Source organism: Typopeltis vanoorti, chromosome 3 (assembly GCF_054136105.1).
Source record: "Typopeltis vanoorti isolate ZY-2024b chromosome 3, IOZ_Tvanoo_1.0, whole genome shotgun sequence".
NCBI lineage: Eukaryota > Metazoa > Arthropoda > Arachnida > Uropygi > Thelyphonidae > Typopeltis > Typopeltis vanoorti.
The window spans coordinates 172531991-172555152 of NC_143551.1; the positions used below are offsets into that span (position 1 = coordinate 172531991).

At 37.8% G+C, this 23162-nt stretch overlaps 1 protein-coding gene across 5 annotated transcripts in view; it reads left to right on the forward strand.

Annotated features, from left to right (window-relative positions):
- Positions 1–23162, forward strand: part of LOC150108743 (twitchin-like) — a 2666638-nt gene that overhangs the window by 1374383 nt on the left and 1269093 nt on the right. For all 5 annotated transcript variants that reach the window (XM_090390962.1, XM_090390961.1, XM_090390964.1 and 2 more), the window contains one exon: positions 5634–5915. In XM_090390962.1, coding sequence (XP_090247088.1) covers positions 5634–5915 — 282 coding nt within the window. The remainder of the gene's footprint in view (positions 1–5633; positions 5916–23162) is intronic.

A 23162-nucleotide genomic window follows, 5' to 3' on the forward strand; every position in this document is an offset into this window, starting at 1 on the left:
ATATTAGTTTTGAAACTTGGATATAAACAAATTAAAGAGGCATTACTTGAGCTATCCATTTCTCCTCATGAAAAATCTAATTTAGAAATAGGTTTTTCTAAATTAGGTTGAGAGCTCATTATTGACTGAACAATTTTCCAATTCAGAAATAGCAATTTTAACAGTTGTGTGGGACAAAATTTTACAACAAATAAATGCTACTAATAAATCTCTACAAGATCTCGATATGGATTTGTTTTTGGCTAATAATTTGTTAATTTTTAGTTGGTTTTATTTTAGATAGATATAAGAATATAAGATTTAAATGAAGAAGCGAATTTATTAACAGATGAGACAAAATTTAAAGATGAGAAGGAAAAGAGTGAAAAAATAACAACAACAACAAAAAAATGTGTAATGAAGTTTCACCATCTAACGATGAGATTATACTACATGGGAAATAAAATTTCATTGTCATCATCATCATCAAATTTTTGCAATGTACCCTCAAGGGGTGTAGAGGATATGATAGTACCACATGAAAAATTTACATCATTACTAACTTCCTATTTACAATTTTCCTCCAAATCAATCTGTTACCTGTGAAGACTCCAACATTATCAGATCTTATATTTCTTTCTTCTAAGGCACTTTTAACCATATTAAACCACCTATATGTGAGAACAAGATTTTCACCTGGAGAATGGTGAATGAGTGGAATGCATTGCATGACTCAGTTGTGAGTTCTTCGTATGTAAATGAATTCAAGAACAGATAATATAGATATTGTTTTGATAGTTTGGGTCTCCCACAATGAGTCTACTGACTCCAGGGAGATACCTGTAATAATAATAATAATATATTGTGGTCTTCCTCTGGGTCTTTTTCCTGCCAACCTAGCAGAGAACACTTGTTTTGATAATCTTTCCTCGCTCATTCTGTTTAAGTGCCCATACCACTTGAGATTAGCTCTGCTAACTCATTACTGGATGTTGACAATGTCAATTTCTTTCCTCATATCCTCGTTTTTAATATGATATTGCCATTGATGTCATCTGTAATGCAACTAATCTTTCTCAGGTCTCTCGTATTTGCGGTCTCTAATCTTTGGTCAAGTGTTTTGCTTCTGACCCAGCTCTCAGATCCATAAGTTAAAATTGGTTTGAACATAGTCTCATATACAGCTAATTTAGTGTCTTGACTAATTTCTCTCTTATTCCATATAAATTTCATTGTTAATACTTTTATTATTATTATTATTATTATTATTATTATTATTATTCAGGCCTCCTTGGAGTCAAAAGACTCATCGTGGGAGGTCCTTCCTAAGAACATAAAGTCTGTCAAGACTCGTCGAGAGAAGGTCCCTCCCCCCCCCCAAGAAACACAAAGTCTATCATACCATTCCTTAAATTCATTGACTGTTCTTGCTCTCACCACTCCATCAGGCAATGTATTCCACGGTTCAACCACCCTCCAAGAAAAGAAACCACTCCTCACCCTCTTGCTCACAGTTTCCTTTTGTAACTTCCAGGGATGGCCTCTTCTCATCACTCCTTCCAGCTGTTCAACCAAGCAAAGGAACTCCCCAGTGTCAACCCTGTAACCACCTCTCAACAGTTTAAAAGTCTCAATCATATCACCTCTCCTTCTTCTATCCACCAAACTCTGCAGTCCACATTCCCTCAGCCGATCCTCATAACCAAAATTGTACAGTCCTCAAACCATCTTTGTCATCCATCTTTGTATCCTTTCCACAGTTAATTTATCCCCTTCAATTCCTGGGGACCAAATCTGAGAACAATAGTCCAAGTGTGGTCTGATCAGAGACCTATACAACGGAAAGTTAACCCACTTATCTCTGCAGGTCAGTGTCCTTCTCATTTATCCCCTTCAAATCCTGGGGACCAAATCTGAGAACAATAGTCCAAGTGTGGTCTGATCAGAGACTTATACAACGGAAAGTTAACCCTCTTATATCTGCAGGTCAGTGTCCTTCTCATTATTGCAGCAATCCTCTGTGTTACCTTCACTACCTTTGCAATATATCCCCTAAATTTCAGGTTTCTATCAATCATCAACCCCAGATCTCTTGTCTCCCCTCCTTCCTTCAGTATAACTCCTCCCATAGAGTATGCAGCATCCCATCAATGTTTCCCAAACCTCAAGACCTTACATCTCCATTCATTTGCCTACCCATCTATCTTATTCAAATCCTCTTGCAGGGCTACCACATCTGCACTATTACTAATAATCCTTCCCAGCTTTGCATCATCTGCAAACAACTGAATATCCCCTTGCAATCCACTGGCAATGTTACTGATATAAAGTTTAAACAATATACTTCCTAGTACTGAGCCTTGTGGGACCCAACTTGTAACCCTCTGCCTCCTGGATACTGCTCCACCATACACAACTCTCTGATACCTATCAGACAGCCAATCCTGAATCCAGTTGACCAGTCTGATATCCAGACCCATGTTCTCCAACTTAAATATCAGCTTATCATGTGGCACCCTGTCAAATGCCTTTGCTAAGTCAAAGAAAATTGCAGTATATGCCTTTCCCTCATCTATTGTTCTTGTAACTTTATTATAAAAGGCTAGCATATTGCTAAAACAAGAACGCCTTTTCACAAATCCATGTTGACTCTCACAGATAACATTACCCTCATCTGCCCAGTGCTGTATACAGTCCCTCACTACTTTCTCCAAGATCTTAACAACTACTGATGACACACAGACTGGTCTATAATTAGACACTTCCAGTCTGTTACCACCCTTATGCAATGGCACTATCTTACCTTCCTTCCATTCCCTGGCACCTTTGCCGAAGCCAGACTTTCATTGAAAAGCCAGGTTCAAGGGCACTGTCAGTTCCCTAGCACATTCTCTCAAAACTCGTGGTGAAATACCATCCAGTCCCAAAGCTTTATTGACATCAGAGTTCTCAGTATCTGAAACACACTCTCCTCCTGTACCTCTAAACCTTGAACCTGTCCTATCCCTCTAGCATTAAAACTGACTCCTCCAGGATGAAATACTCCAATAAAGTGGTCATTGAATAATTCCACTATGTCCTCTGCATCAGTCACTCTATTCCCATTTTTATCCCACAATATCATTCTTCCACAGTCATTTCTCCTCCTACTGGCCACATAGCTAAAAAATTCCCTAAGATTTTCTTTGGATCTTAGGGCCAATCTCTTCTCATATTCCAGTATCGCTTTCCTTACCACACTAGTCACTCTTCTGGCCTGTGTCTCAATTCTTCATGCATCTTCTCTTCACCTGTCTCCTTATATCTCTTCCAGAGCCTCTTTTTCGCATGCAATTCCTGTTTAATATTGTTTGTCATACACTTTACTTCAAATTCTGTCCTCTTCTTCACTCGTGGTATACAACTTACCATTGCTGGTAACAAATATTCTTTCATAATTTCCCACGCACTAGTGATATCCCGGCCTTCCAATTCCTCCCTCCATGAAACTTCCCGAAGTTGACGTCTAAGACTATTATAATCACCTGCCTTATAATTCCACATAAGTTCCCGTCTCTTTGATACTCCTGAATGTCTATTCATTTTCCAAGTCAACACCATATGGTCACTCTCTCCAACTTGTGGGAGAGACGTCAACTCAGTTATTATCAACTCTTCTGATGCTATAACAAAATCCAAAACTCTTGACCCGCTTGTTCCCTCTGTTACATGTTGCCTAAGACATTTGTCCCTCAAGAATTCTAGAAATTCCATTCCCTTATTGCTACATGCATCTTCCTCTCCCCAATTTATACAGCTGTAGTTAAAATCTCCCATAACAATCATTCTTCTTGCACTAGCCAAACTTAACTGTCTAAACATCTCCTGGTCCCCATCCTCTGTGCTTCTTGGAAATTAATGAAAGGGCAAAAAGCGATTTAGACATCTTAGATATGTTTGACATTTTTTTAAAAAAAATATAGCTCAAGACAAATATAAGACCAGTATTAACAAAATTTTACAAACTTATGGGACTGATATTGATTCAGAAAAATGTATTGACGAAGTTAAGCAATTTTTGATAATGATAAAGGAAGAAAATTCTTCAATTAAAAAGTATTTTTAATAAAAGTATTTTTATTAAAATACTTTTTTCATATTTCATCAAAAATTTAAATTTAAATTAATTTAAACACTGAATGCTAATTTTCAGTGTTGAAATGAATAAAAAATTATATAAATATAAGAACAATTTGCAACAAAATAAAACAAGTGACCTGTCATTATTATGCATTGGATCAGATGTAATGGACTTGATTAATATCAATAATGGCATCATAATTAATGATGACATTATTGATATATTTTGCTAAAATCAAAGCCAGAAAAAAAAACTTTTCTTTATTAAATTTTTTTTTTAAATTGAAATTTGAATTGATTTATTGTTATACTTTTTTTTAAATGCAAATATATGTATACCATTGTTGTCTTATTTTTATTTTATTAAAATGAGTTATTATGGAAATGTCGACTTTTATTTTCAATAAACTAAAAAAAAAAAGAGTTTAAGAGAACATATGATGATGTATATAGTCTCCATCATCCAATAAGTTTCTTTTTGTAGACCTATATTACCCATCTTCTTCTTATAAATTAATGCTTTGAGAGCTAGCTGGAAACCTTATTAATGCTATGATCAGGTGATTACTCCTATCTGTGTATGCTGCATATCTGGCAATTACATATATCCTCTGGCTGATTTGTTATGTAGGATGAAAACCCTGCTTCTAGGAGAAAACCCTATTGCCTATGTGATAACGTTTTTGGCTAACTCACTTTCAGTTGAAAGATATGATTAGAACCAAAGTCTTTTCAGTTAAAGGTCATTGCCTTTACTGATTGAACTATACAGGCTCTCTTGGTTGACCTATGTTGTTATTATTATTATTATTATTATTACATGTATCTCCATAGAGTCAGTAGACTCAATGCGGGAGACCCAAACTAGCAAAATAATATCTGTCATATCTCTTCTTGAATTCATTTACAGACGAAGAGCTCACAACTAAGTCAGGCAATGAATTCCACTCATTCACTACTCTCCAGGCAAAAAACCTTGTTCTCACACCCTTGTTAACCACACTCTTCTTTAATTTCCAGGGATGACCTCTTGTTCTTCGATCACTATCACACAGCTTAAAGAATTCTTCTGCATCAATCCTATAAAAACCTTTCAGTAATTTAAATGTTTCTATCATATTCCCTCTTCTCCGCCTATCAACCAACCTCTGCAATCCACAAGCTCTCAATCTATCAATGTAGGGAGCATTTTTTTACATCACTCACCAACTTGGTCACTCTTTTCTGAACCCTCTCCACAGCCTCCTCATCTCCAAGGAATCCAGCTGACCAGACCTGAGCACAGTAATCCAAATGTGGAAGTATCAATGCTTTATAAAGGGGAATTATAACCTATTTATCTCTGGATGTTAGTGTGTTCCTCAACAACCAAGTAATCCTTTGTGCAATTTCTTCATGTTAAAATATATAATTATTGTTTTATCTAAATGAATGTTGATTCGTATAAATTATTTAAATATTGAAATTTTTATTTCTTCACAACGCAGACTATCTAGAAATACTGTGATCATTAATTAATTATATATTATTTTCAGTGGCTCCATTAATCGATCGCAAATCTCTTCGTGACTTAACTTTGAGAGCTGGACAGTCTATAAAGTTTGATGTTAATATAATTGGTGAACCTCCACCTACTGTCATTTGGACACGAAATGATGAAACACTAAATGACAGTGATCACTTGCATATTGAAAACATTGATTACAACAGTAAACTTGTTATCAGAAAGTCTACACGTATTGATAGTGGCAAATACACAATTACTGCCTCAAATAGTTCAGGAAAAGATGCTGTTTCAGTTATTGTTTTGGTGACAGGTATGTAACAGTTATTATTCAGTTATATGATATTTTAGATCTTGATATTGATTTTACTTGTTTGTTGTTATGTGTGAAAGTGGAATTAATAGTATTGTGCATCATCAGAGTATTTATAACTTAGATGTTTTAAGGAATTTGCATGCATTTGTTTAAGTTGACTATTAAAAATGGAAGCTTTTTTTTTGTTTGTTTCCATTCTGCTTTCATCAATTGCATTTATTATGGACCCATGATTTATATTTTTATAAAGAAGGTAAATAATTTTCCTTCATGACTAGCTGTTTGGAACAGGTGGGATATCACAGCTTACTTCTATTCTGCTTTGTATATTTCAACACATCACTGCTTTCATGTTCATATTTATGAGTTTACATGTTTAACAACATTTCATTTTCTTCCAGAGCTAATTTGTAGATTATTTTTAAAATTTGCTAGTCTATTTTAATCCCATTGTCTTAATGAACATATAAACAAGTATCATCATGTTGGAGGCTTAATGGATTTTTTACAACAAAAAATAATTCTTACTTCCTATATTTCGTCCTAGTCACTAGGACATCTATGGGGATTACAAAAACAATTAATGTAACATATACACAAATAACAAACAATACTAAGCCCAACCACGTGGGTGACACTAAAGTCCTATCTAGGTAGAGTGCCCTCTAAGGGCAGTAGTAGGTGGCCTGGAATGTAAGGTGGGAACTCTGGTGAGGAGTGTTTCCCAAATCTTCGGAAGCTTAATGCAACCGTATTTATTGAGATATGGTTGGTTTTTGAGAGCTGCTGCTGCTTCTAAGAAAAGTCTCTCTTTCTTGAATTTGCTGTGGTGGAGCATGGTGGTTTTCTTCCATGATACCCTGTGGGTGGTGTCCAAAACATAGTCAGCCAAGCCTGAATGGCCATAGTTGTGTTTGAAGATATAAGACTTGTGTTCCTCTAGACGGATGGATGCTGATCTGCCTGTCTGTCCAAAGTACACCAGCTTTCAGGAACAGGATACTTTGTAAACTCCAGGCAGAGAGAGAGGAGGGAGCTGATCTTTCGTAGAACGGATAAGGGTAGCAAGTTTGCAGTGGGGCTTATATGCTGTGTGTAGGTTGTACTGTTTTAGTATCTTGGCTATTTTTTCGGATGTGCCACGGATGTAGGGTATGGTGATGGCATTTTTAAAATCTTGTTGACGAGAAGGACAGGGAATGGGGGAGGAGTTGATTATTTTTTTGATACTGTGATCGCTGTAGCCATTGGAGAGGAAAGTGCTGTGTATGTGGTTAAGCTCAGTAGTGAGGGCGTTTTCACTGGAACAAAGATTGTGGGCTCTCTTGGTAAGAGTTTTAATAATGCCATATTGTTGAGAGGGGTGGTGGTGGTGGGAGAGTTTGTGAATGTATCTGCCTGTGTGTGTGGGTTTTCTGTATACGGTGAAGGTAAGCGTATCATTAGGCAGGCGTGTGACTAAGGTGTCTAGGAAGGGTAAACAATTGTTCTTTTCCTTTTCCATAGTGAACTGGATTCTTGGATGTAGACTATTGAAATGACTGAGGAAGGAGTCTAATGTGTCTGGGCCATAAGGGCAAATAGAGAACACATTATCTACATATCTTAGCCAGATAGAAGGTTTGAGTGGGGCTGAGTCTATGGATCATTTTTCAAAATCTTCCATATAGAAATTGGCAAGGCAATTGGGTGAGAGGGGGGAACCCATGGCAGTTCCCTCTATCTGCTTGTAGATTTTTTTGTTCCAAGAGAAATACCCAGAGTTAATGGCAAAGGAAAAGAGATCTAAGATGTCAGAGGGAAAAACGTTTTCTAAGAGAGATAAGGTGTCAATTAAGGGAATATTGGTAAACAAAGAGGAGATATCAAAGCTTACCAGTATGTCTGTCTTATTCAAGGTTAAATTTTCTGTGAGGGCTTTAAAGTGGGTCAAGTTTTTTATATAGGAAGGGGACCTTCCGGTGAGGGGGATCAGAGAGTTGGCCAGCTGTTTAGATAGTCTATAGCAAGGTGCATTGGTGGCATCTACTATAGGAAGTATTAAATTATAGGAAATATATAGGAAATAATTATAGGAAGTATTAAATTCTATTTGAATTCTTTTTGAGTGTTGTAAAAAATCCATTAAGCCTCCAACATGATGTCCTCACAGCACTTAAGCCTCTACACACGTAATATAAACAAGTAGTTTGTATGTTCATTAAGAAAGTCAAGGAAAATGTCAAGGAAACATAAACCATCATAAGCTGAAGTGAAGCCTTTTTTGCTCTCATTTTCAGTAATTCTTGGTGCCTTTTGTGATGTGACACCTTTTTTAGCAACCCCATATGGTAAAGTATAAGCTGCATCACTTCAACCTGAGTATTTACATCTGAGTCTGGCTCCCACTGATGAGACCTCAACAAAGGTCGAAACCGGTCTGGGTAGTGACCCTCCCCCATAATGTATAACATTATACATGTCCACTAAGAGGTGTTTTACATTATGGGAAATACTAAGGCTAGTGATCAGTGTTGCCTTGGTCATGAATGGTTTGCTTCTGCTTGGATCATCCGAAACCTTTATAGTTTCTATATTCGGCATGAAACTGTTGTACTTTCTCTGAAACTCTTGTAGTTTTTCTATTCGGCTTTGAAATAATGTTGGATTCAATATCCACTTAATTTGAATAATTTTGCATTGCCAAAGTGAAGCCTTTTGGCTACACTTTGGCAATGCAAAATTAATTCAAATTAAAGATCAGATACCAGGTTTGTTTCATTAACATGAAACAAACCTGGTATCTGATCAACAAGATGCTAGATTGTTCCATCAATACCACCACTTCTGAAACCATAAAACACAGATGCAAAAATCTATCCAACTACTAGTAAATGACTTTAGTCAATACTTTATAGACTCAATCCAAGAACTGCACAGAAATATCCCTCCAATCACAAAATGTTATCCCCCCCCCCCCAGTTGGGCCACAATCAAAACAGACATCATGGTTTTCAACCATAAAAGAAGCAAAACATTTCTTCTATAATACTTCAAATCAAACCAAACAAAGGCCCAGGAATTGATGGTGTAAAACCTCAGGATATCAATCAACACGCAACAAGCCTAGGCCCTATCCTACTAAAATTAATAAATAAAATATTTAAAACTGGACAAATACCAAGTATGTTAAAGACTGCCATAATCACACCTATATACAAATATGGAAAAAGAAATTTAATCAGTAATTACAGACCCATAGCAACACTACCAATTATCAATCAAATTATGGAGTGGATCATACTGAGGAAACTTGCAATATATACAGAGAACTTTCATATTATCCCCAAAATACAATATGGTTTTCAGAAAAATAAGGGAGCAGCATCTCTCTCTCTCTCTTGGAAGACTTTTACGGATGTAATTAATACCACCTTAGATAAAAACAAAATTGCCATGGTAGACTTTATCAATTTGACTGAAGCATTTGACACACTCACACATCAAACCTTATTAGAAAAGCTGAGACATGTTGGAATAGATGGGCCTCTGCACAGCTGTTTATAAATTACCTTCAAAATAGAAAGTATATCACACGTATCTGGTCAAACTGAGGTCGAGAGCTACCGGTAACCTGTGGAGTGCCACAGGGAGCTGTTCTCTCTCTCCCCAGCTCTATTTAACATTTATATGCACGATAATAACCAGCTACCTCTCAAAGGCAAGATCTTCCATTATGCAGACGATACAGCTATAATATCCATCCATAATAATGCAAGCATAGACCAAGATTTATGTCAAGCATGCAGCATGACATAAATCTGCTCATTGACCGGTTCACCAAAAACTTCATACACCTAAACTCAGAAAAGACAAAATTAATTATATTCAGAAATCCACTGACTCAACCAGTTGATAACATATATATAACTATCCAACATCCACTCTCCCACATAAAAACATACAGAACAGTAAAACCACTACCATCACTCAGGTTGAAACAATACAGTACCTTGTAATTTATTTTGATGCAGATATGAACTTGAATAGCCACATAAACCATCTACAAAACAAACAAAGCACTATGCCAAAATATACTAAGATACGGATATTATTTCTGGGAAAACTCCCATGTTACTCCTCTTAATAAACTATTATAATTACGGCTATTTTGCCTGCTTCTGTTTAGGAGTGCCCCTGTTTAAATGTCATTGGCTATTTACTCACAGATTCTTAGGGCATTGTAGATGTGAATTGACCAGTAAGTATATGTAGCATAAGGAAGTGAAATTTACACATACCTTTTTCTGGGTGTTGCGGCTTTTCTTCTTTCTGCGATGTCCAAAACTACTGAGTGTGTGTATTATATTAATAGGGATGGGCGGAGCGTTTTTTATATTATATAGGGTGGGAAAGGTGAAAGGGTAGAAAACAGCAACTGAGTTTTTAGAGGGAGGGGGAAGGGGTTGACAGGGTGCGGTCCGTTTCGACTATGCTTGGTCGTCATCTGAACACATTGGGGAAGTGGATGCTATGTCAGGTCGGGTAGGTGCTTCTCCTTTTGAAGTGTTTGTATTATTGCCTATTGGTCGGGGTTGTGACCTCAATTTTATGTTGTGAAGCTTCCAACCCTTGGAGATTATGTAGGGCCTGTGTACATTGATAGTGTTCGCATCACATTTTGTGGCTATTGTTTCTGATATTCTAAGCATTGTTTCATTGTCTTGTCTGTCTACTATGATGGCCTTGTCGATCTGCGGAGTATGTTTTGGTTCAATGGCATGAACCACTATTTCCATTTTTCCTGTGCTTTGTATTCAATTTTTCTTTTTGATGTTGCATTTTTTAGTGTTTAAATGTTCTGGATGTTACAATCGCAGAAATGTTCTTGTAGTCTTGCCCATAAAGACCTGATGGTGGAACCTGTGTAGGTGATATCATCTTTTTGGCAGGGAAATTTATAGCCTACATTGTGATGTTCAAATATTTCTTTCTGTGTGTGAGGTTTGGTGGGTTTTAGGAGATTTGCCAATTTTTGGTTTGTGGTGAATACCAGTTTGTAGTCAGTATGTTTGAAAATGTATTTATAGGCTTTGTATGTGTTTTGGGTGTATGGTAGTCTGATTTTTTAGGGGGGGGGGGTTGATGTGGGTGCGGTCTGTTTCGACTATGCTTGGTCATCATCTGAACACATTGGGAAAGTGGATGCTATGTCAGGTTTATTTCAATTATGTTTATGTCATTCAGTTTATGTCATTTATGTCAAAAAAAATTTTTTAAAAAAATTATCAAACTACCATACACCCAAAACACATACAAAGCCTGTAAATACATCTTCAAATATACTGACTACAAACTGGTATTCACCACAAACCAAAAACTGGCAAATCTCCTAAAATCCACCAAACCTCACACACAGAAAGAAATATTTGAACATCACAATGTAGTCTATAAATTTCCCTGCCAAAAAGACTGTGATATCACCTACACTGGTTCCACCATCAGGTCTTTATGGGCACAACTACAAGAACACTTCCATGATTGTAACATCCCTATTCCAGAACATTTAAACACTAAAAAATGCAACATCAAAAAGACAAATCGAATACAAAGCACAGGAAAAACGGAAATAGCGGTTCATGCCAATGAACAAAAACATACCTCGCAGATTGTCAAGGCCATCATAGTAGACAGACAAGACAATGAAACAATGCTTAGAATATCGGAAACAATAGCCATAAAATGTGACGCGAAGTCTATCAACGTACACAGGCCCTACATAATGTCCGAGGTTTGGAAGCTTCACAGCATAAAATTGAGGTCACAACCCCGACCAATAGGTGATAACACAAACACTTCAAAAGCAGAAGCACCTACCCGATCTGACATAGCATCCACTTCCCCAGTGTGTTCAGATGACGACCAAGCATAGTCGAAACGGACCACACCCAGTCCACTCCCCCCCCCCTCTCCCTCTAAAAAATCAGTTACTGTTTTCTACCCTTTCACCTTTCCCACCCTATATAATATAAAAAACGCTCCGCCCATCCCTATTAATATAATATACAGGGTGTTCGGGATAAATTTGACATATTTATAATTAATTATATTTTTCCGTAAGTTACATGTATTAACACACACTTCTCTTCATTTAAAAGTTTGGACCCTTCTTCATTCATATACAAGATGTCAGAAAGGATGGATAGCTGGAACCCACCTGAATCATGGAAGAGAATAACTTGTATCATGATGATTCGTGCCCGCCATCAAAATAAGGATATTACGACTGCTGCCCAATGCTCCCTGAATACAGTAAAAACAATCAGGCATGAACTAGAGACTTGCAATGGTGACTACGAGGATGTAGCAAGAAGAAAGATCCCTAGCAGACGATCTGATTGCTTTCGTACAGCAGAATTCCTCGCAAATCTGCAGGAACAGGTGTTGAAGAACCCTGGCATTGGAATTCGGGCTTTGTTCGTGGAGTTGCTAACTGTAGTCAAGCCCTGGATAACAAGGGTAGCCAATGGTAGGCCGTATGTATGGCAGCAGGATTCGGCCCCTTGCCACACCTCTGGGAAAAGTCAAAAATGGTTGTCTGAAAATTTCTACGACTTCACCAGTCCAAATGTTTGGCCTCCAAACTCCCCAGACCTTAACCCCATGGATTATTTTGTATGGGGCGCAGTTGAAAAAGACACCAATCGCACTTCCAGTAATACAAAAGCCCAGTTAATGGATAAAATTAAAACAGTTTTTGCGGCCCTTCCCAGGGAGACTGTAGCATCAGCTTGTTCGAGGTTCCGAAGCAGAATTGAAGCTGTGATCGATGCTAATGGTGGTTATTTTGAGTAAATCTTGTTGATAGTATTGTAATTAACTCTGCCTGTAATGTTTTTTTGTCAATTCATTAAATTTAATAGATACAAAGAAGATTTTCTTTTTCCTTACGAAACTGTCAAATTTATCCCGAACACCCTGTATATGTATGTATATGTGTATATATATATATATATATATTACTAAAAAAAACCCAGGTTTTTCTATTTTAATTCTCCCAAATAGCCCCCCCCCCAACATACACACTCAGTAGTTTTGGACATTGCAGAAAGAAGAAAAGCTGCAACACCCAGAAAAAAGGTATGTGTAAATTTCTCTTCCTTATGCTACATATACTTACTGGTCAATTCACATCAACAATGCCCTAAGAATCCGTGAGTAAATAGCCAATGACATTTAAACAGGGGCACTCCTAAACAGAAGCAGGCAAAATAGCCGTAATTATAATACTAAGATATGTTATAACAACATATGCTTTCTGTACACCTTATAAACTAAATAGACTAATGTCATTACAGTATGAAATGATAAAACTGATCTTTTGGGAACAAAGAAACAATACTGGCTTTATATACAATGCAACATCAGAACACAAAATACTAACAGCAAAACACTTATGTCACTATGCAGCTATGCTAAAACACCATTTCGATGCCAACTACAGGACAACCAGATATACATATTATATAACAAGACCTCAGACAACTAATTATATCACATATAAATATAATAATCACTACGAAAAGGTCACACAAATCTTCTACATCCCAGACATGCTCAATAGACTACCTTTTGAATATAGGAACCTTACAAACTATAATAGTCTTAAAAGAGCCCTAATGACATACTATGAACAAGAAACATGCACCCTACATACCTCACAAACGTATTGATACGCAATACAGGCAGTCCCTGGGTTATGAGTGAGATACTTTCCTAAGAATATCTGTAGGTCAGATTTGTATGCAACTTGAATCTCTGATGAACAGCTTACTTACTGTCCTCTTCTGTTGGGGATGAGTTGAATCTTCCATGTTTCCAAAACAACCTCCAGGAGTCTCAGTTTCTTGTATGGCTGATGACCTGTCTATTTGTTTGTAATCCAGAGTTGACCTTTATTGTTGTTATCCATTTAGTTCTTGGTCTTCCTTTTTTTCTTTTTCTTTTATTCTTGCATACAGAGCAAGGTTGTGTAGCCTTTTTGATAGCATTCTCGGGATATGTCTGTACCACTGAAGTTGTCTTCTTTTGATCTTTTCAATTAATGAGTCTGTATATTTTAGGTATTTTCTTGCAGTTTTATTTGTTTTCTTTTCTGTCCATTTTGTTTTATTTATTTCTCTGAGACATTTCATCTCGAAAGCATCCAGTTTTCGTATCTCTGTCTTCTTGAGTATCCAAGTTTCTGAAGCATATAGCACAGTGGGTATTATAATTGCATTATATAATTTTATTTTTAGAGGTTTGGAGATTTTATTATTTTTCCAGATTTTACCTAGTTTATTAAATGATAACCATGCAGTTGATATTCTATGTTTCATAGTGGTCATGGTATCTAGGTGTTCTGTTATTACTGTTCTCAAGATAGGATGCGTGAAGAGTGTTTGCAAGGAGGAACGAAAGAGAGGCTATGGCAATTAAGAGAGGTGAAAGGGTGGATGAGATGTTGAAAGTTTATTTTTCACTAGGTTAGACTATAATAAATTTAGTTTAATCCTTTATCCCAGTGAGAGCAAACAAAGTTTGCGCCTGAAAATATCTTCAGGAGTGAATATAGTGTTGTACTATCTTACTTGGGTAAGTAGTACAACACCAGGCAACTCGTAGCCTGGTGTAGTGTCGTACTACTTACCCAGGTAAGATAGTACAACACTATATTCAGTCCTGAAGATATTTTCAGGAGGCGCAAACTTTGTTTGCTCTCACTGGGATGGTGGACGAGATGATTGTGATGGTAGGAACAAATACCTTGAGTGGTAATGTAAGTCAGGCAGTGAGAGATATGAGATTTTTGCTTGAGGTTGTACGGAATAAGACAGAGAGAGGAAAGATAGTGTGCATGTTGCCTAGGTATGATAATGAAGTGCTGGGCATAAGAGTGGTAATATTAAATGACATAATAGCTAGAATGTGTGACAAGAAAGGACTGGAAATGTGGACTCTTCGAGTCCATTTCAGGACAGAGAGGAATTGTATGCGAGAGATCGCTTATATATGAATGAGGAAGAACGTAGGCATCTGGAGAGATTGCTGTTCTGAAGGAGTCAGTTTATCCCAGGGAGGATGGTAGCAAGGGTGGCCTCTTGTGGGAATGGGTACTTGTGAGAAGGGGGATGACATCAGGTAACACTGAGCCCAGTGAAGTCTAGAGGAGATAATGCTGGGTATAAAAACAATGGCATTTTTATGCTTTATACTAATGCCATGAGTATCCAGAATAAGGGAGAGGAATTCGTGGTGTAGATAGCATCAGCCTGGCCAAAAATTATTCGGATCACTAAGACATGGTTGACAGAAGAGAATATAATAACAGGAATAGAAGTCGCTGGGTACAGCATTTTTCAGCAGGATAGGAGGGATAGTGGTGGTCGGGTACTGCTTATGATAAGTGATGACCTATGTCCTCTAAGAGTGGAGGATTTGGAAGGCAGTGAGACAAATGATTTTGAGAGCATATGGTGTGAGGTAGAGGTGGGTAAGACAGGATATATAGTGGGGTGTTGCTACAGACCCATGAGCACAGAGGGTGGGGACCAGGAGATGTTTAGACAGTTGAGTTTTGTCAAGTGCAAGAAGAATGATTGTTATGGGAGATTTTAACTACAGCAGTATAAATTGGGGACAGCAGGATAATGCATGTAGCAATAAGGAAATGGAATTTCTAGAAGTCTTGAGGGACAAATATCTTAGGCAGCATATAATAGCAGGAACAAGAGGTTCAAGAGTTTTGGATTTGGTCATAGCATCAGAAGAGTTCATAATAACTGAGATGACATCTCTCCCACCAGTTAGAGAGAGAGTGACCATATGGTTTTGACTTGGAAAATGAATTGACATACAGAAGTATAAAAGAGAATGGAACATATGTGGAATTATAAGGCAGGTGATTATAATAGTCCAAGACTTCAACTTCAGGAAGTTTCATGGAGGGAGGAATTGGAAGGCCAGGATATCATTAGTACGTGGGAAATTGTGAAAGAATATTTGTTAGCAGGAAGAGAAAGCTGTATTCCACAAGTGAATAAGAGGACACAATTTGGTGTAAAGTGAATGGCAAACAATATTAAACAGGAACAGCATGTGTAAAACAGGCAATGGAAGAGATATAAGGAGACAGGTGAAGAGCAGATGCATGAAGAATATAAGACACAGGCCAGGAGAGTGACTAGTATGGTAAGGAAGGCGAAACTGGAATATGAGAAGAGATTGGCCCTAAGATCCAAAGAAAATCCTAGGGAATTTTTTAGCTATGTAGCCAGTAGGAGGAGAAATGATTGTTGAAGAAAGACATTGTGGGATAAAAATGGGAATAGTGAACTGATGCAGAGGATACAGTGGAATTGTTCAATCAACACTTTATTGTAGTATTTCATCCCGGAGGAGTCAGTTTTAATACTAGAGGGACAGGGCATGTTCGAGGTTTAGAAATACAGGAGGAGAGTGTGTTTCAAATACTGAGTAATCTGGATGTCAGTAAAGCTGTGGGACTGGATGGTATTTCACCACGAGTTTTGAGAGAATGTGCTAGGGAACTGACAGTGACATTGACCTGGCTTTTCAATGAAAATCTGCTCTCAGAATGGTGTCCATGGAATTGAAGGAAGGTAAGATAGTGCCATTGCATAAGGGTGGTAGCAGACTGGAATTGTCTAATTATTGGCCAGTTTGCGTGGCATCAGTAGTTGTTAAGATCTTAAAGATAGTTGTGAGGAACGTATACAGCATTGGACAGATGAGTGTGGTGTTATCCGTGAGAGTCAACATGGATTTGTGAAAGGGCGCTCTTGTTTTAGCAATATGCTAGCCTTTTATAATAAAGTTACAAGAACATTAGATGAGGGAAAGGCATATACTGCAATTTTCTTAGACTTAGCAAAGGCATTTGACAGGGTGCCACATGATAAGCTGATATTTAAGTTGCAGCACATGGGTCTGGATGTCAGATTGGTCAACTGGATTCAGGATTGGCTGTCTGATAGGTATCAGAGAGTTGTGTATGGTGGGACAGTTTCAAGGATGCAGAGGGCTAGAAATGGGGTCCCACAGGGCTCAGTACTAGGACCTATATTGTTTAGCCTTTATATCAATGACATTGCCAGTGGATTGCAAGGGGATATTCAGTTGTTTGCAGATGAAGCGAAGCTGGGGAGGATTATTAGTAATAGTGCAGATGTGGTAGCCCTGCAAGAGGATTTCAATAAGCTAGATAGATAGGCAAATGAATATGGGTATCAGTTTAATGCAGCGAAATATAAGGTCTTGAGGTTTGGGAAACATCGATGGAATGCTGCATACTCTATGGGAGGAGTTATACTGGAGGAAGGAGGGGAGACAAGAGATCTGGGGTTGATGATTGATAGAAACCTGAAATTTAGTGGACATATTGCAAAGGTGGTGAAGGTAACACAGAGGTTTGCTGCAATAATGAGGACACTGACCTGCAGAGATAAAGGGGTTATCATTCCATTGTATAAGTCTCTGATCAGACCACAGACTATTGTTCTCAGATTTGGTCCCCAGAATTTGAAGGGGATAAATTAACTGTGGACAGGGTACAAAGACAGATAACAAAGATGGTTTCGGGACTGTACCAGGTTAGTTATGAGGATCGGCTGAGGGAATGTGTACTACAGAGTTTGGTAGATAGAAGAAAGAGAGGTGATATGATTGAATCTTTTAAACTGTCGAGAGGTGGTTACATGGTCGACACTGGGGACAGTGTCCACCCTGTAACCACCTCTTGGTTTTACAGGGTTGACACTGTAAAACCAAGAGGTGTTCACTCCTCTTGGTTTTACAGTTGACACTATAAAACCAAGAGGAACGAATGAACGAACGTTGAACGAACTTCCTGCTGTTCAACCAAGCTTTTCGCTTGGTTGAACAGTGGGATGGAGTGACAACATGAGGCCATCCCTGGAAGTTACGAAAGGAAACTGTTTGCAAGAGGGTGAGGAGTGGTTTCTTTGCATGGAGGGTGGTCGAACAATGGAATGCATTGCCTGATGGAGATGTGAGAGTTAGAATGGTCAATGAGTTTAAGGAGTGGTATGATAGACTTTGTGTTTCTCAGAAGGGACCTCCCCTTGATAAGTCTTGATAGACTTTGTGTTTCTTAGGAAGGACCTCCCACGATGAGTCTTTTGATTCCATGAAGGTCATAATAATAAAAAAAAAATAGTTGGATTGTTTTACCTGTTCAATTGTTGATCCATTCAAGGAGAAGTTCAGATTTTCTTCATTTTTTCCAATTATCAAGATTTTTGTTTTGTCTGTGTTTATGGTCATACTGTATTCTTTAGCTGTATTGTTTAGTTTGGTTATTAGGTTCAACATTTTTTCTTTTGTGTCTGCTATCATTACAATGTCATCTGTGTATTTTATGTTAGTAAGGTTATAACCATTTAGGATGACCCCTTTTTCTCCTTCCAAGGCTTGGTTAATCATATCCTCTAGGTAGATGTTAACAAGGTATTGGGAGATGGGACATCCTTGGGGTACTCCTTTACTGACATTTATTTTATTTGTTTTTATGCTATTGAATTTAATTATTGCTTCTGTAAGACTATTATATTTTCTAAGAAGTTTTGGGTATCTTTATCCATTTATTTCTGTTTTAATATTCTTTTTGTTTCTGTTTCTATTTTATTAATGTTATTCTGTTAAATTAATTAATTGTGGGAATTTTGGAATCTTTTAAATTCTGTTAAATTAATGTTTCTGCTTTAATATATGGGATAGTTAGTATAAGGCATAAACAGTGTAAATTGTCAGAATTGATTGTAGGAATTGTGGGATAAGGCATAAATGGTATAAATTGCTGTAATTGTGGAATTTGTTAAATTCTGTTAATTTAACATTTCTGTTTTAATGTTTGTGATAGTTAGTATAAGACATCAAGATAGGGGTTGGACTAACGGGCTTCTGCATTTCATGTATACTAATGCCAGGAGTATTAGGAACAAGAAGGAAGAATTTTTGGCCTTGGTTTGCTCTTCAGGTTATTGACATTAGTGAAACATGGCTGACAGAAGATCAGTGGCATTGCTAGAGCTTTTGCCGCCTGAGGCAGTTCTTGAATTTGCCGTCCCTCTCAATACACACCAAAAATGATACAAAAAGTCAAAATGACATATAGAGTAAGGTTCAAAATGCTGCCTGGGACAGACCACCATCCTCTGCACCCCCCCCCCCCAGCTATGCCACTGCAGAAGATGATATAGTTAGTGGGATAGAATGTGAGGGGTATAGTGTGTTCAGGAGGGATAGAGAGAATAAAATGGGGAGAGGAGTGTTATTGATGGTAGCTGATGAACTGTTACCTAGGAGAATAGAAGTTGAACTGCTGGATAGAGAAAAGAGCACATTTGAGGCTATTTGGTGTGAAATTGAGACTAGCAGAACAAAATAAAAATATACAGTTGGGTGCTGCTATAGATTAGGTGATGGAATAGATGGTGGAGATAGTATGCATAGACAAATAGATGCAATGAGTGGAAGGAGGGTAATTATTATGGGGGATTTCAACTATGGTAACATTGATCGGAAGGTTGAGAGGACACATGGGAGGAAGGAATTGGATTTTATTCAATTATTAAGGGATAACTATCTGAGACAGCATGTAATTGAAAATACTTGGGGTGTAAGAGTGCTTGACCTGGCAATAGCATCTCAGAATTTGACTGTAATGAATATGACCACGTTGCCACCAATTGGTGAGAGTGATCATAGGGTCTTGACCTGGGAGGTGGCTAAATGTATGGAATTTTCAATTAAGACAAGTTACATGTGGAATTACCGGGCTGGTAAGTATGACAAGCTTAGGAGATTGCTTGGTTCAGTGCTATGGCATGTAAAACTGCAAGGGCTGGATGTTGATAGTGCATTGGAGGTGGTTAAGGAGCATTTGCAGGAGGTAATGGCTGACTGTATACCTAGAGTCCGAATAGTAAATCAGGTAGGGGTTAAATGGATGAATAACACCATTAAGCTTGAGCTGCAAAAAAAGAAACAACTGTGGAGGGAATTTTAGGAGAAAGGTGACTTGCAGGCACATGAATGGTATAAAGCACAGGCCAGAAGGGTAATGAGTGTGGTAAGAAAAGCAAAAGCAGATTATGAAAGGGAATTATCCATGCCAGCTAAAGAGAATCCCAAACAGTTTTTTCGATATGTTGCAAGTAAAAGAAAAAATGTTTACGGCAGAATGATTTTGCAGAATGTTGCAAAATGTAAGGTTTTAAAATTTGGAAAACAAAGATGGGATGCAGAATTTATGCTTGGTGAGAATATATTATTGGAGGTAGAGGAAATAAGAGATCTGGGGGTGATAGTGGATAAGGATCTGAAATTTAGGGGACACATAGCCAAAATTGTGAAGACAACACAAAGGCTTCTGGGAATGATGCGGAGGACACTGACGTGTAGAAGTAGGGAGATTTTTGTTCCATTGTATAAGGCTTTGATTAGGCCACACATGGACTATTGTGCCCAGATTTGGTCACCGGGTTTTCAGAAGGATGAAGAGATGTTGGAAAGGGTCCAAAGGTGACTGACTAAGGTAGTTTCTGACCTCTGGAATGTTGAGTATGAGGAAAGATTGAGAAGATGTAATTTGCAGAGTCTGGTGGAGAGAAGGAAGAGGGGGAGATATGATAGAGACCTACAAGTTGGTAAGGGGGTTGTTATAAGATTAATGGTGGAGAAGTTCTACAGAGAATAGTGGGAGATCAGGGGAGAACCAGAGGTCATCCCTTGAAACTGTATAAAGAGGGTGTGAGTAGGGGAGTGAGAGGCAGGTTTTTTTCGTGTAGAGTTGTGAATGATTGGAATGCCTTGCCTGAGAGTGTGGTGTCTGCAAGGAGTTTGAGTGTGTTTAAGACACGGTATGATGAGATGTGTGTGTGTGTGATAAAAGGACCTCCCAGATGAGTCTTTGATTCCATGAGGTCTTGGGTAATAATAATAATCACTGGCAAACAGCTGCACATCTTTAGATAAGCCAGTCCTGGTGTCATTAATGTAAAGTTAAACAATAATGGTCCCAAAACAGATCCCTGTGGCACTCCACTAGTGACACTCCTCTTTTGGGATACCACTCCTCCATACACAACTTGTTGATATCTCTCTGATAGCAAATCAGCTATCCAACTCACTAGTCTGTTATGTAATCCTATCTGTTTCAGTTTAGCTACCAGCTTGTCATGTGGCAGTCTATAAAAGGCCTTCAAAAAATCCAATACACCACTATATATGCATCTCATTTATTGAGTGAATTTCTCACTTTGTTATAATAGATAAGCAGATTACTGACACATGAACCTCCCTTAACAAACCCATGCTGACTATCATAAAGAATACTGTTCTTATAGGTCAACTTCTGAGTCTTAGTTCTCACTAACTTCTCTAACATATTAACAACCCCAGACACATAGATTGGTTTATAATGCACCCTGGATAGTGGACGATTTTTACTTCCAAGTATATTACCAAAATTTTGCTTATTAGAAGCTTGAAATGGCTAAAAACTATATATGGATTTAGAGCAAAACCCTGTTTATTTTCTTCTCTATTTCTTCCAGTATGTAATATTGAGTTATATTTTTAAAATTATATCAGACATTATGGAGAGACCCAATATTTCTTCTATTTCAGGTTACAGTTTTAAAAGAGTTATTCTACAGATCATCTGTTAGATAGTATACCAGATTAAACTTAATGACAATACTTTTAGGAATCACCAATCAGCTGACAAATATAATTATTATTATTATTATTATTACCCTAAGACCCCCTCCCCCATAGAGTCACAGACTACCTAGGAGGTCCCTTTTGTCATACATGCATCTCATCATATGGTGTCTTAAACACATTAAACTTTTCTTCAGACAACACTCTCTCTCAGGCAATGAATTCTAATCATTCACAACTCCTCATGCAAATAACCTGCTTCTCACTCCCTTGCTCACACCTTCCTTATACAGCTTTCAGGGGTGACTTGTTCAACCCCATTCTCCCACCATTTTATGAAAAACCTCTTCAATGTTAATCCTAGTATAACCCCTTTACCAACTTGTACATTTCTGTCATATCACTTCTCTATTCCTATACACTAGACTCTGTAAACTGGACCATTTCAACCTTTTTTTCATATATTCAACATTTCAGAGACCAGAAACTATTTTGGTCATTCAGCTCTGGTCCAACCCTCTCCAACATCTCTTCATCCTTTTAAAAACTAGGTGACCAAATCTGTGCACAATTGTCCATATGTGACCTAACCAGGGCCTTATACAATGAAACTAGAATATCTTTACTTCTATAATTCAGTGTCCTCTGTATCATTGCCAGCATTTGATGTGCTGCCCCTCACAATTTTGGCAGTATATCCTCTAAATTTTAGATACTTATCTACCATTACCCCAAGATCTCTTATTTCCTCCACCTCCAACAATATATCTCAACCACGAGTAAATTCTACATCCCATCTTTTTTATCAAAATTTTAAACCTTAGATTTTCGCAGTCTGTACGGTTAGCCTAGTGGCTATGCAATAGCCACTAGGTTAACCGTACGTCAGGCTTCGTAACCATATGCCTGAGAAAGGAGTGTCTTGGGTTTGATTCCTGACACTGATACAAGGAGTTTAAGGATCTTTCTCAGGCATAGCCAAGTTAGCTGGTCTTGGGTGTGGACTGCAGGGTTTATCTCCCCAGTTTATCTGGGGTTTTTCCTCCCTCAAACAAGCAAACCAGCCCTGCGAACACACATCTACAGACCTAGGACACACTGGGAGGCATAGGGCTAGCCACCTTATCCTCAGGAATTGTATGGATTAGAAGAGCTAAGGATAGCTCCATAACAGGTAGGCCAAATATGTCAAGGGAAGAAGAAGACATTTTTGCAATATTGAACTGGAATCCCCACTCATGTACCCATTCAGTCAGTTTTTTTCAAGTCTTCCTTAAAGGGCACAAAATCTGCTCTATTCCTCATAGTTCATTCCAACTTTGCATTCTTTACAAACAATTGTATATCCCCATTCATATCTTCCTCAACATTTCTATGACCCTAAAAGAGACCCGTGAAGCATACTACTAGTGACTTTCCTCTTCTGGGATATTGCTCCCCCCATACACAATTTGTGGATACCTATCAGACAAGTCTTCAATCCAATGCAACAGTCTGATATCCAACCCAATCTGC